The sequence below is a fragment of the Epinephelus lanceolatus genome, chromosome 5, assembly GCF_041903045.1.
Source record: "Epinephelus lanceolatus isolate andai-2023 chromosome 5, ASM4190304v1, whole genome shotgun sequence".
Lineage (NCBI taxonomy): Eukaryota > Metazoa > Chordata > Actinopteri > Perciformes > Serranidae > Epinephelus > Epinephelus lanceolatus.
In genome coordinates this window covers 33905779-33921101 of record NC_135738.1, presented here as the reverse complement: position 1 = coordinate 33921101, position 15323 = coordinate 33905779, and the positions used below count along the sequence as shown (strand labels likewise).

At 44.8% G+C, this 15323-nt stretch overlaps 1 protein-coding gene across 1 annotated transcript in view; it reads left to right on the top strand.

Annotated features, from left to right (window-relative positions):
- The window catches only part of cdh13 (cadherin 13, H-cadherin (heart)), a 476360-nt gene that overhangs the window by 252417 nt on the left and 208620 nt on the right, over positions 1-15323 (top strand). Inside the window, exon 7 of the mRNA XM_033635485.2 lies at positions 664-808. Coding sequence (XP_033491376.1) covers positions 664-808 — 145 coding nt within the window. The remainder of the gene's footprint in view (positions 1-663; positions 809-15323) is intronic.

The window sequence follows — 15323 nt, the reverse complement described above, 5'->3', positions numbered from 1 at the left end:
AACAGTCCTACGTTGTAAACACAGCCAGCATGGTGAGGAGGGGGTTTGTCAACTCGCGTCGCGTGTGTCTGTGTAGGAGCCTGAATGAATACTCCATGTAGTATCGGATGACATGGTTTCATCAGTGTTATCATAGCTTTTTGGTACACAGCGGCTACAGTTGTTGCAATACGTGTTTGAAACAGTGAGGCGCTAGAGTGCGCCATCTGTTTAATGCAATATATGATTTCAACATTAGATGGGAGAAATTCCTACACACTGTGGCTTTAAGATACTATATTAACTAAATGCTCAGGCACTTGATAGCTGTTAAGGAACACATAATTTCATTATTGAGATCCAGGGAAAATTGCCCACTACTGGCAAAAGAGATTGCAACTGTTTATCTGTCTGAAGACAAATGTTGAGAATTCAGCTATTAAACATGATTGTCATTTGTGGAAGGAGATACCGTGAATTGAATGGCAGATTCAATTTGTTTTTACTTGTGGCCGTCTTTTCATTAGTAGACTGGTGAGATTTTTTTGTAGCTGGATGCAGAACAGCACACATTTTGAACCAGTCAACTATAATTTTACAAAGATTACTATAAATATGAGTTACAGCAAGAACACTATCTTAACCACAGGAAATAAACTCCTTTATCTTTTCACCCCCTCACAGCTGGAAGTTTCAACCACAGACTTTGCTGGAAACCTTGTTGAGGGACCGGCCATGCTAGTGATCACCGTCATCGACCAAAATGACAACCGGCCCATCTTCAAAGAGACACGCTACACAGGAGAGGTGCTCGAGGGATCCCCTACAGGTAGGTGTCATTGTTATATTGAAGGACTCTGGAGGGAACTGGGCTTTTATTGGATTTAGTTGGACAGCAATATCACACACACACTATGATTGCTGCACTTGAGATGTCTGTGATCTTAGGCTGAGGTGTGGTTGTGTCGATGATATCTACATTTGTGTCCTGAGCCAGGTAGCTTTTATGTGTTGTTGCAGTGATTGAGTCAAAAAACACACTGTACATGCTTTCATTTTTAAATCAGTGCAAGACAAATATCTTTCATTAGAGCGCCGAACTCCATGCAGTTCACCTCAGCACCTTAGGATGCTTTCAGACCTTGAATTCACTTGCTTTGGTCCGAATCAGGGATTAATTTTTTTACAAAGTTGCATAATTGCCTAGAGTTGGTTTGTGTTCACACGGCAGCATTTACAAGTGGACCAGATCAAATGCCTTGTGCAAGAAAGCTGCTCTTGATTGGTCAGAATTTGCATGGGGGAATAATCCAGGAAGTAAACAAAACGTTGAAGAAGAGTACACTTGCGAGATACATGCGACACTTCCTAATGTCACAGTGGAGGGACAACTGTATGCGGGCTGATTTTAGCGCTGGTCATCATGTACTATATTGCTGCCATTGTTCATTTTAGGCAAACCATACAGTTTGAAAACGAGGTGCAGCTCATACTAGAAAACAATGTTTCAAAGCATTGGATGCACCAAATGTGCATATTAAGGCAGTACAGGAGGAGGCGCACATTAATATTCTACCAAGACTGTAACATGCTCATTCTTGTTCAACCCAAACAATGCGTAATGCGAGTGCAGTTGGTTCGGATCGAGGTCGGAACACGTTCTCACCACAAACGAACTGCACCAGCATTCTTTTGTAACCGGACCAAGACCATCTCTTCAAGAAGGTCTTGGTCCGGTTGTTTTGGTGCACACCCAAGTGTGATTGCTGTGTTCACACCTGCCCAAACAACCCACACTTAGGGTGCAAACGAACTTAGTTAGTTAGTTTGAACTGATCCAAACAGGGCAGGTGTAAAAAGCACCCTAACGAATCATTATACAGTGCTGTGAAAAAGTTTGTCCCCTTACTGATTTCTTTTATTCTTGCATATTTGTCACACTTAAATGTTTCAGATCATCAAACAAATTTTAATATTAGACAAAGATAACCTGAATAAATACAAAATGCAGTTTTTATATGATGATTTCATTTATTGAGGGAAAAAAGCTATCCAAACCTACCTGTGGCAGTGTGATAGACTGTGGCACCACCTGCCCTCCACTCCCCCATATATCCTTTTGTACGAGTGCTGCCATGAGGGGGCTGAAAGCAACCTTTTTTGTTTGTTTAATGTGCTTGTGTTGTCTCATTTTTCACACACAATCTTATGTCATCAGAATAACTTAAGGATGCCGTGCTCACAGTTGTCGTAAATATCCTCATATCACACTTATTACACCCTCTTTTTACCCTTCCTCTCTCTTCTGTGACAGCGCCTTGAAATAGTGTGACACTGACACTTTGTGGAATGAATTCCAAAAATTTGAAGTTTACCATTTGTTGAGCTGCGTTTGAGCATATTCTGCAGACATGTATCTTCTTGTGTCTGTGAAGATGAACTTGAATCTGAAGGTATTATACAGTCAGGCAGACAAGGTTCTTGAATCAGTGGTGTGATTTCAGGTTGCCATTTTAGCATTCAGCAAGGCATCCCTCAGCAAGTGTGTGATGTCACCACTATTACCGCTATGTAATCCTGGAGGTGTTGCTGCTTTACTGGATGATTAATTTTAACCACTAATGTTATTTCTAAATCTATACATATTGTTGCTGTGGCTACAAAGTATATGACAAAATTTCAATAGAGCTAAAAGAGCTCCACTGAAGTAGTATACAATGCTGCATTCACGATCACATACTTTTTCTATTTACTTTCAGTATGTGCTACACTTGCCCTTACAAAATACCTACTGTTGCATGGAGGTGCATACAATTGGGGCATACTACTTTGTCACAACATTTTGCCTTGAACCTTAACCCTCTAACACATACATTTGTTGCGGTCCATAGTGTAAATTTGAAATAAAAAGAAAAGTATTTGATTTTGAAGGCAGCAGACATCAATATTATCACCATTACCTTGGAGATGTAACAAAACGCCTTTCATTGAGCTCACCATAGGCAGAGGTCAACCTGGAACACTCTGCTGTTGTTACTGTGCAATGTTTGTATTTTTAAAGGGACTCTATGTAAAATTCAGAGTGTATGAGTTGTGTGGACACAGTTCTCAGTATGGAAGTTGGCCAGCAGCCAACAGTGTTAACCCCATATGATGCAAAACAACAGCAACAGTGCAGACAGAGCCCATAGTGTCCCAGTATCAGGGATAACCGCCCAATGAACACAGCGCAAAGCATAGGCAATGAGCTAGCCAGTTGGATACACATATGCACTAACATGCACAAGCAGCCAGACCTGCTTACCACAAAAAAATACATGGAGAAATTCAGATTACAACCCACACAGAGGGAGCATGACTTCATTCTCTGGTCATGATGCCATTACTCCACTATATCTATACATAGCAGTTCCCTTTCAGTCGATTCACTCGGCACAACACACAGTTGTATATGGGATATCTTGCTTTCATCCCCCTTGGCTGAATACACCTGTAATCACGGCTGTAGGCAGATAGTGCGTGACGACGCATGCTCTTTGCGTGGCCCCGCCCGCGCATAAGAGGCCGGTCGTCAGCTCCATCCCCAGTTCTTTTGCATTTCACCTCGCAGAGAACACCTTGCAACGCCTACTAGCTTTCAGCTAATTTAGCTTATCGGCTATCGGAAAACTAACTAAACTGTTCTGTTGGTGTTAGCCTAGCTTCCCACAGAGCGCTAGTTTTTCCACCAAATTACGCTAACGGGAAATATCGCATGATGAGTACCGTTCCTAAGAATGCTAAGAAGAAGTCGGCTCATCGGCCTTGCCCCCAAGGATGCGGCTTCGTCTTACGCCGTAAGGACTTACACGATGCCTGCCCTGCCTGTCTCGGTGTTATCCACGCGCACACCGCGTTGGCCGAGCCGGAGAAATGCGATAGCTGTCGCCTTCTCCCGCGAATAACACTCGAGAAGCGGGAGGTTTTCGTGCTTAAGGTCCTCGGCTCCGCGGCTGCTAGCAAGCAGGACCCTCTGCTCTCTGAGACGGCTGATGCGGTTTCGTCCGCCTCTGAGCCCGAGGAGCTCCCGGGTGAACCCCCCTCAAGTGAGTGGGACAGCCTGGCTTTCTCTGGCAAGCCCATGGAGGGCGAACCGGCGTATTCATCCTGCGCTGCTGGCAAGCTTCAGCTCGACATGTCCGCTTCTTATTCGGAGGACAATGTACTGGACCTCGGTCTCGATGCCCAGGCATTTTCCGACGACGAACAAGAGGCCTTCTCCTCAGCCCAAAGCGTCGCTTTGGCCGCGTCAACTGGCCCTGAGGATATGTCTTTTTTCGCACTGTGCTGCTGTGCTGCAGCTAAGCTGGAGGTGGAGTGGCCTTCCCCCCCCCTCCAAGCCAGAAACCGTCCTCTTTTGCCGGGTTTCATCTCCCGCGGGAATCCACGACGGTTAAAAATTGTCTGCCCCAGCACGCGGATCTTATGGCTGAGCTAACCTCCTCCTGGTCCCGTCTATTGTCCACCCGCATCACCATACCCGGCTCTGGTCAATTCACGGAGTTGGACGGAGCAGAGGCGGCCGGCTTGGTAAACTCCCCGCCTATGGAGCCCTCGCTAGCAGCTTATTTAGCCCCGTCACGCAACCTCGGCTCAACCGGCCCAACCCTGCCATCTAAACAGTGCAGATTCTCCACCGGTCAGCTGGACAAGATTTACCGGGCGCAAGTGGGCGCCGCGCGTGTCCTCAATCCCCTGTCCATGCTCCTGACTTACCAGGCTATCCAGCTTATGGAGCTTGACAGCCGGCTGCCTCCCGACAGCCCGCTGACACCCGCCATAAGGGAGCTAAGAATTATGACGGACTACATCCTTCGCTTGGCTCGCTTTGCGGCTCTCTACCTCGGCAGGGGCATGGCCTCCACGGTGGTGGCGCACCATCATTTGTGGCTCACTCTCTCCGATATTCCGGACAGGGATAGGGTCGCATATCTGGACGAGCCAGTATCACCGGCGGGATTATTTGGCTCCTCACTCGACGCCATCCAGGCCAAGTTCGAGCTCAGGCAGAAGCAGACGGAGACTCTACGGAATCTTATCCCCAGACGTGATGCCAGGCCCAGGCAACCAGCTGCGGCTCGCAAGCCCATGGGCCCCCCTCCTCCCCCCAAGAGGAGAGACTCCTCGGCCTCTTTCGGCCCCCGCCCAGCTAAACAGACATCGGACCAGAACCCTCGTCCCTCAGCCTGGAGTAAGGGTCCACCACCGGGCCTGAAGGGCTCACCGCCCCGGAGGAAGATTAATCCCCCATCCTAGCCCCAGGGAGGGGGATGGAGGGCTACATGCCGCAGGGAGAGGCGGTTTCCCTCCTCGTTTCGCCGCTAAAAAGGCCGCGGTTGTTTCGTGCTCAGTCTCCCAGCCTCAAAAGACGCTGTACTGTTGCCACTCAGTCTCCCAAGCACTTAACCCCCCCATGTATGACCACTATGTGTGCTCAAAATGTTCAGTTAAACACTGTGTGTTCCCCAAATGTTCATGTTCTCAATGCCCCAATAAAGGTGCACATTGTTCATGGTACAAGTGTTGTAAATGTTCATTGTACAGAATCAACAATAAAACACCCACCACAAACAATAAATCAAAATATAATAAACCAGACAAGTCTGTTAGTGTCAACCCACCCCGGCCCGCTAGAGGGCGCAACGGGCTTCCAGGGCCAACTGGCAGCACATCTCCCTCAGTGGCGCACATGCGCAGCCTCCCTGTGGGTACAACAAACCGTTGCCAATGGTTAGTGGCTACAGTTCCGGGTCAGACCACTGCGGTTCCGCACGATCGTAAACACGGTGGTGAATGGCGACGCGGCTGCGGTCCTGAGAGAGGAAGTGAAATCCCTTTTGGACAAGAAAGCGATACGAGAGTTTCCCCCTTCAGGGGCGAACAAAGGTTGGTACAGCTGCTATTTCGTTGTTCCGAAGAAAGGGGGAGCCCTTCGTCCGATTTTGGATTTGAGGGTGTTAAACACGTCGTGCGGAAATACAGGTTCAAGATGTTAACACTAAAGCAGTTGCTAGCTGCTATCAATCTGGGGGACTTTTGTGCGTCAATAGACTTGACCGACGCTTATTATCACGTAGCTATACATCCAGACCACAGACAATTTCTGAGGTTTGCTTTCGAGGGGACGGCCTACGAATACCTCGTACTGCCGTTCGATCTTTCCCTGGCCCCTCGGACATTCACGAAATGTGTCGAGGCGGCTCTAGCCCCGCTGCGAGTGAAGGGCGTCCGCATATTGACATATCTGGACGACTGGGCTTTGATCGCAAGCTCCAGAGAGTGTTTAGGGAGGCAGTTAACAATGACTCTTCCCCACATCCGTGCACTGGGTTTCTCAGTAAACCTTCAGAAGAGCTCGCTGACTCCCAGCCAGCAGTTCTCTTTCCTCGGGCTGGAAATATGCACCGCCTCCAGCAGAGCGCGCCTCTCGGAACACAGAGTGGCCGCGTTTCAGCACTGTCTGGCTCAATTTCAGTTGGAACGCAAACTGCGCTACCACACAGTCCTACAACTAGCGGGCATGATGGCCTCCATGATAGCAGTGGTACCGCTGGGATTGCTGAAAATGAGGGGTTTTCAGCACTGGTCTCGTGCTCTTCGTCTGCACCCTCAGCGTCACCATCTTTTTGGCGGTGAAGCACTTTCGTTCAGCCCTGACAGGCCAACACGTTCTGATCAGGACGGACAACACAACGGTGGTCTCCTACATAAACAGGCAGGGGGGGGACTCGGTCCCTTCTCCTGCTGAAGTTGGCTCCCTCTCTGTTAACATGGTGCAGTATTCACTTGTTGTCCCTCAGGGCCACGCACATACCAGGCCACCTGAACTTGGGACCGGACCTCCTCTCCAGAGGGGGTCCGCTGGCGAACGAGTGGAGATTGCATCCACAAGTGGTGGGTCAGATTTGGGAGTATTTTGGGAGAGCGGAGGTGGACCTGTTTGCCTCCAAAGAGAATGCTCACTGCCCTCTGTTTTTCTCTCTGAGAGATCGAGACGCGCCTCTGGGAGTGGATGCGCTGGCTCACCCATGGCCCAGCACCCTCCTGTATGCATTTACCCCCGCGGAAATGATACTGCCAGTGTTGGAGAGAGTACGGCGCCAGAGCCTAACTCTGATTTTGGTGGCTCCACAGTGGCCGACAATGTCGTGGTACGCGGAGATTATCAGTCTGCTGGCGGAGAGACCCTGGCAGCTCCCCTTGTGCAGGGACCTCCTTTCCCAGGGGGGAGGAGAGGTGTTACACCCGCGCCCAGAGCTGTGGCGGCTGCATGCTTACCTGTTGGGTCTGCCCCCCCGGTGTGGTGGAGACGATCCAGAGTGCCCGGGCACCATCAACCAGAGGTTTGTACACCTACAAGTGGCGTGCATTTGAGGTACGGTGCCAGAAACCTAACATGGTCGCCTTCCAGTGCTCTATGGTGGATGTATTGACGTTTCTACAGGAACTGTCAGATAAAGGGCTTAAGCCTGTGGTTAAGCCTGGTGTTCCTTCATGGGATCTGATTTTGGTTTTGGAAGCTCTCTGTGAGCCTCTGTTTGAGCCTATTGAGTCGATAGATATGAAGATCCTTTCATATAAGACTGCTCTTCTCCTCGCGTTAGCCTCAGCTAAGCGGGTGGGTGACCTCCATGCTCTGTCTGTGCACCCTTCGTGCACCCAGTTCACCCCAGATGGTTCCAAGGTAACATTACGACCTAACGCTGCGTATTTACCTAAGGTTAACCCTGCAGACTATTGCTCCGTGGCTTTTGACTTGATGGCTTTCTGTCCTCCTCCGTTTGTCACTGAGGAGCAGAGGAAGTTGCATTGTTTGTGCCCTGTGCGTGCGTTGCGCTCGTACATGGAACGTACCAGGGATGTGTGCTTGTGTGACCAGTTATTTGTATGTTTCGCCAATCCGGTTAGGGGTAAAGCTCTGTCTAGACAACGTCTCTCCCATTGGATTGTGGAAGCGATTTCTCTTGCATACAGCAGCAGAGGCCATGAGCTGCCCCAGGGTGTAAGAGCTCACTCCACTAGGGGTATGGCTACGTATTGGGCCCTATTCAGGGGGGTGCCTGTAAGTGATATTTGTGCTGCTGCCAGTTGGGCATCGCCACACACTTTTGCTCGGTTCTGTCGTCTGGATGTGACAGCCCCTTCGGTGGCTCATTCTGTCCTCTCAGCCGACTGTGCGCCCTAGTGTGCTGGGGGAGGTTTTACGGTTCTGATAGTTGCTTGCGGGGTGCGATTATAGGTCCCATATACAACTGTGTGTTGTACCGAGTGAATCGACTGAAAGGGAACGTAATGTTATGACTATAACTACTGTTCCCTGAAGGAGAGGAACGAGGTACAACACCTCGTTTGCCCCGCGGCGCAGCCGGGCTCGGTGAAATGCAGCTGTCCTGAACTGGGGATGGAGCTGACGACCGGCCTCTTACGCGCGGGCGGGGCCACGCAAAGAGCATGCGTCGTCACGCACCATCTGCCTACAGGCGTGATTAAAGGTGTATTCAGCCAAGGGGGATGAAAGGATGAAAGCAAGATATCCCATATACAACTGTGTGTTGTACCTCGTTCCTCTCCTTCAGGGAACAGTAGTTATAGTCATAACATTACGTTAGTTGTTGCTGCCATATTAATACTGTGAATATCACATACAGCTCCTTTACCTTTTAAGTTATAACTGCATACGTTGTTGATTGTCACATATTATATTCATGACAGAAAAAAAATGACAAGCATATCTGTCATTGTTGTAGATGGGTCTTTTTGTTGTTACTGGGTACCTTTATGATTATTCTGTTCAGTTCCTTTTCCTATTATTACTATATGTTTGACTGGTCACCATTCACTTGAATGTGCTGTAATCTGTCATTGAGGCTTTTTTTTGTATCATGGTCAAGCCATACAATTATCTTCAATGACAGGTATTGTCAGTGAGCTGTCGTCTGTTTGCAGCTCAGTCAACGTGACATGTCTTCTACTGTGCAGAGGATTGTGGGTCCGAATAGCCAGAGAAGCTTGCTGGCTTGCATACTACAATGTGTGACTGGATGCAGAAGGACATCCTGGTATTTTTTGGCGTATGGCGTTTGGCATACTATGTATAGGGACATACTAAATCTCTTTTTTTTTGGCATACTAAATAGTCTGGGTATTGAAGCGCACAGCTAGATACCAGTTTTCAGTACAGGATCTATAACTGCTCTTATTTGTGGCAAAACAGACAGAACTCATTGAGTAAATCCACCTTAAAAAATATATAATTTTGGTTTGGAAATGTCTCTCCACCACATTCTTGTTTCTTGTGATTTTTCACACCTTAAATTTGGTACTTCCTCCCCCTCTTCTCTCCTCTCCCTGCTTTTCCTCTTCATCTCTGTGTCTGAATTTATATGACATTCCAAGAAACTGGAAAGCAAAATACCGTTTATATTATCAATTGTTGAGTTTTTTGGCAGTTACCTTATTCTGATGGTCGATATATAGAGACAGATGTTACTTTATGAACTATAGTGGGGGACTCTGCACTACCTTTTCTCCCCCTCTCATGGTCAAGTGTTTCAAAATGAACCATTTTGAGGCAAGGCTGGCAGAGCCTTTGAGAAGACTCTTCACCTCTGGCTCCTGCTGTAATTCTTAACGTTCTCTTAGATGCTTTTGTCACTTTGTCACAGCAGCTCCTTTTTTGGCTCTCCGAGCTGTTGTCATCGCTATCACCATTGCTATCATGGTGACAGATGTGCCCTCACTGGGCTGAAATATAAATAAATGCTCTTTGAATGTACAGCATTTCTATTTCAGGAAAGTTCTACTTTGCTAACCTGCTGTCACCTTGATAACAAGCTGATTCTGTGCATGTGTGTGTCAGTCTTTGAAGCAGGGGAAATTAAGATTTAGATTCATTGTTTTTTTTATTCAATTTACATAGAGCTGTGGTGTGAATGACTGTCATCCACCTCACAATGGTTATATATGACCTGATGCATGGGTGAGAATTGAGGAGGCAGTTACACTGTCGCTGTTCACTGTCAGGGTCTGTTTGGCTTTTATTGCTGAATGGTTTCCTACACTGGCCCGTATATCTGGATTCACTTTTCTGCACCAAAAACACATGAAAATTGGGTTATTTAATGGAATACCTCACCTTTAAACTGATCATTATTATAACAACTACCCGCTATGTTTAACTGTGAATTTGTTAATAAAACTTTATTTTTGTTGCATGCCTCCATGGAGAATGAAGAATCCAAACACTGAAAAAATTCTTGATGACGCTGAGTAAAAGGGGGCCACGTTGAACAAAAGTAAAAATGTACTAAAACATCTGCTTGCAAACTCTCACACAACTCATGCATTGTTCTGTTTCTATTGCCAATGGGTTCTCCCCGTGTCAGGGTGGGTTTTCTCCGGGTACTCCGGCTTCCTCCCACAGTCCAAAGACATGCAGGTTGGGGACTAGGTTAATTGGTGACTGTCCATAGGTGTGAATGTGAGTGTGAATGGTTTTCTGTCTCTATGTGTCAGCCCTGCGATAGTCTGGTGACCTGTTCAGTGTGTACCCTGCCTCTCGCCCAATGTCAGCTGAGATAGGCTCCAGCCCTCCCCGCGACCCTCAAGAGGATAAGCAGTTAGAAAATGGATGGATGGATGGATGTTGCCAATAGTGGGCAATCTCCTTGGATCACAATAATGAAATTATTTGTTCCTTAACGGCTGTCAAGTGCCTGAGCAATTTTAGTACTTTTAATACTGGGCATACAATCACTCAATCTCAACTATCCATGCAACAAAAATGAATGTGTTTGAAATTATCTGGAGAGAAATTTTCACTACTTGTTTGCTTTCTCTCACAATTTCTTACTTTCCCTTAAATTGGAATACATTTTGTCTTTGTCTTTCTCACACGTCTCCATTGTGAACAAAGAATCCAAAAATGGATTAAATTCATAATTAAATCAGAGTAAAAGTGGTCCACGTTAAATAGCAGCAAAACTACATCACAACACCTGTTTACAAATGCTTACACAACTCATGCAGTATAATCAAACTCTCATTTATCCAGCCATATGCTCAGTACTTCCCAAACACATGCATTTTGTTAAAACCTTACCATTTAAAACACTTACACATACAAGTAGCACACCTCGGAAGGGCATGTTTTTGAACTCTGTATTCCATTGAACAGTGTTCAAACACACCGCGCTACTCATCAGTGCATGAGACCGTTTATAGAAGTGTTATAAATGCTAAGGTTTTAGCAAAAATACATGTGTTTGGGGAATACTAAGCATACAACTGGATAAAGAGAGACTTGGATTATACTGGGCAGGTTGTGGAATTTGGAAGCGGATGTTGTGATATAGTTTTGCTGCTGTTTAATGCAGACTGCTTTAACTTTGATTCAAAAAAATTTTTCTCTGTTTTTTTGGATTATTTGTTCACTGTAGAGCCATGTGAGAAAAACAAAGTTTTCTTCACAAAATTGACCTTTCACTAAGCAAGCTGTTGGAGTGAGCATGGAGCCGACACTGTAACTAACAGCACTCCCTGAAGAGATTATATCATATTTTTGGAAAAATGAAGTGTGGATTCCAGAGAAGCAGACAGAGAGGTCTACAAAATGTGTTTGAAGGATATATCAAGGATGTCAAACTGACTCAGCAGCAAAAACAGGTTCAAAAGACAAAGATAGTTTGAAGCTAAAGTTGAACTATAGCCGAACAGAAGACAGGAAATATAAAGGGAAACTTCGCTGATATTGAAACAGCTGTGTGGCATCACAGTATGTGCAGATGAAAGGTGTTTGGCTTCACCCCCGTCCCGCTGCTAGCACCTGGACCTCCGCCGCCGGATGGGCAGGGATCTCTGTGGGAAGTCAAACAACGTTCATCTGCACACAATGCGATGACACAGAGCTGGTTGAGTAACAGCAAAGTTTCCCTGCTTCCCTTCACTGGTGCCTGTACAGCAGGGTCGGTCTTTTTTCAGTGTTATAATCTTTAAAAGGTAAGAGCAGTATGTGTATACATTCAGTAGGCTATATCTTCAGTAGCTAGCTAGCTAACCGTACACTTTTCAGGGTTTGATTTTGGTTTTGGAACAGGGAAGAAATGTATGTCTTTTTCCAACCTCTCCAAGTAACGAGTATCATAAATACACAACATGCTCCAGGCACAACATTTAGCTCCAAATTCCCAAAACCAGCCTGAAAATAAAGGAAATCTGAAACGACTGCATTAGAGTCAATGGAGCACAGCTGTATTTTCGTCTGACCCTGGTCTGAGCCAGCCCGATGCTACGTTATGATTGGCAAGTCTGAGTCCAGGGACGGGACTTAGCAAAGTCTCAACTTACATAACAAACAGTAAATAAGTGAAAAACAAATGACACATTTTGGTGAAGTATTCCTAATACTGTACTTATACTGCTGTAGACCTGCTTTGGACATTTAAGACAGACAGCACTGCTTTTGTTTTTAGAAGAAAGGAAAAGCTGATTTGATGTGCCATTGTTATTGCCAGTTCTTACCACACCCACTGAAGTGTGTCCCACGGTGTTTCCAACTGTCACAGATGCACCACATGGCGCTGATGACGAAATTAGCAAAAATCAGTTGCTTCACCCTGTGTGCTCCTGCTGTTCACCTTGAACTGTGTTCCACTGATTAACTAAAAAAAAAGAGCCTCTCAGGTCTACCTGTCAAGTGTCTTAAGGGCAAACATGCTGCAGCGCACAGATTGTTTGGAGAAACCCGTGTGTTAAACGTAGGTCCCAGTCAGACGGTTAGAAGTAGAAACACAGACAGTAAAACAAGAGGGTAAAATAAAAAGCTACGCACTGCTGATTCTATGATGGTTCTCACTATGTTTGTTCTCACATCATTAGCACAAAAAGCCAACAGACAAAAACCTTAATCACCAACAGAGCTTCACAGATAAGAGGGATCAGTCAACAGGCAGACTGAAAAATCACACATGCACACACACACACAGATTCCCATAGAGACATTTTGAGCGGCTGTCAACTTCATGCTGAACTTGTGTTATGAATTGCTAATACAAACATTGCTTATGCGATGTTATACATTAAGCAACCAACAGCATGTCAGTACTGGCGATGCAGACCAAAATAATAGGCTGACAAACTTGCACAGTTGAATCTTGTTAGAATAATGCCGTCAAACTAAAAGTGCATTTTGATGACCTGATCCTGCATGAACAGGGATTAAATGATGGAAACCAATTTTCAGGATGGAAAAAAAAACAACAAAAACAAGTGATGTATTCTGTGTTTACATGTATGGTTTTGATCATGTAGATTCCTGATGTAGAGAGTGTGTTCGCACTTTAACTGTGACTGTCTACGTTTTGGCTTCCCTGCACACTCAGACTGTACATGCAACCTTACATGCTTATATAAAATGAGCCCACTTGGAGCGAATTAAAAAAAAAAAAAATAAAATAAAAAAGCCAAATCCCCAGCAGGAAAATCTCGTATTGGTTTGGCCCCAGTGAGGGCCAGACATCACAAAACACCTGAATCATCATAGTAGTTTTAAGCCCTGACTCTGTTTAGTAGACAACTTAACTCAGACTTCTGCAAGCTCAGCACCAATACATTTTTAAAAAACTCATTTTACATTACTGGGTTAGATCCAATACCACCCGCCAGAGACCTTCTTGCTTGATGTGATAAAATTCAATTTGGTTTTATTTGCAATTATTTGATGCTGTGTTCTTCATTTTTTATATATATCTTCGAGATACACAGCAAATGCTTTTATAACCCTGAGCTTCCTGTAAACTGCTATTTCCTGAGTGGATTATAGCCTGGTTGAATAAACCAAAAGTGAGCAAAATTAAATTAACCGAAGTTTGATTCTATTTTCAGTGTGGTGTGATCTGACAGCTTCTTGGTACTTTAGTTGCCATGGATGCCAGATCTGATTGAGCTTAGAGATAAGATGAAGGTTGCAGCTCTGAAGGCCGTGTTTCTTGAATATGCCTGCAAATCTGTGCACTAAGTGGGCTAGATAGCCAGCATGTCGGTTCAGTCTTAATGATCTGTCTTTCTCTCTGCCAATCATTTAAATTATATTTAACAACTTGTCCAATCCCCATAGACACCCTGGTCAATAGTAATAGATTTTAAAGGGATTGTTTGTTTGAGGAGCAGAGAGTCAATAAATCTCCCCATCATTGCTGTCAACAATGGTTGCTATAGTCAGTCATGACATCAATAAACCTGTCTTAGTTCTTGTAACAACATGTAGGATAACAACATTTCTCATATCATGTCTTATTTAAAAAAAAAAAAAAAAAAAAATCAAAGGGAATTTGTCATGATTACATGTCAATGGGACGTCTTGTAAAGAAAAAACAACGGAAGATGAACTCAGCCTGATGCATCATGACAAGTTCTATCTTCAAGTTGATCCTGCGGTGTTAGCAAACTATTGCCTATTTACACATCCAGCAGTTAGTAAATTCAGTTTAGAAATGGTTCCAAATAACCATACTTAATCATCTTTAATTGGAACTCCCATAGAAACAGCAAAACAAATCTCATCATATGAGACAACATTTGAGTTTAAAGCAAAAGACTTGAAACAATAAAACTAAAATTCTTTCAAAATGGAACCATCAAGGTTCCTGAGAACAACAATTTCAAGTTTGCAGATTTGCTACATATCCTGCCCCAAATAGCTCCCGCAGCATAAACCGTATCGCCAAATCTCTATTGGTGGACACCAGGCCTGGAATTTCATCATTTTAGGGGCAAGGCCACTTGGCCTTTCCTGTTGTCAATTTTTTGAGAGCACAAAGGCCAAAAGCCAGGGCAGCAAGGCCATAAAATAAAACAATGATTTTAAGTCCACGTTCATAATGAATTTAAGGACTAAGGATGTATAACTGTCTGTGAAATGAATAAATAAAACAAGCTCAAGTAATAATAATTAGTATAATAAGTAATAATGTGATTTATTTAATAGCACTAATAAACCCATTGTGTTTTAAATATAGAACAACCAGATTCATGTATTTATAAGCAAACAATCTTAAATATTAGGCCTAAATATTTTTTGAGTGTACATGATAAACTGATTCACTGAACAAGACTGGCTTACAATTATTTTTGATGTGCTGTTAGATAGCTAACAAACAAACAAACTACAGCAGGGCTATTCAATTACTATTTCAACTGGGCCGCATTTCAAAACCGATCATGTCGATGGGCCACATTTTTAGCAGCGAGCAACCGATCCACTTTTTTTTTTGCATACATATATATATTTATATACACAGGCATGGTCC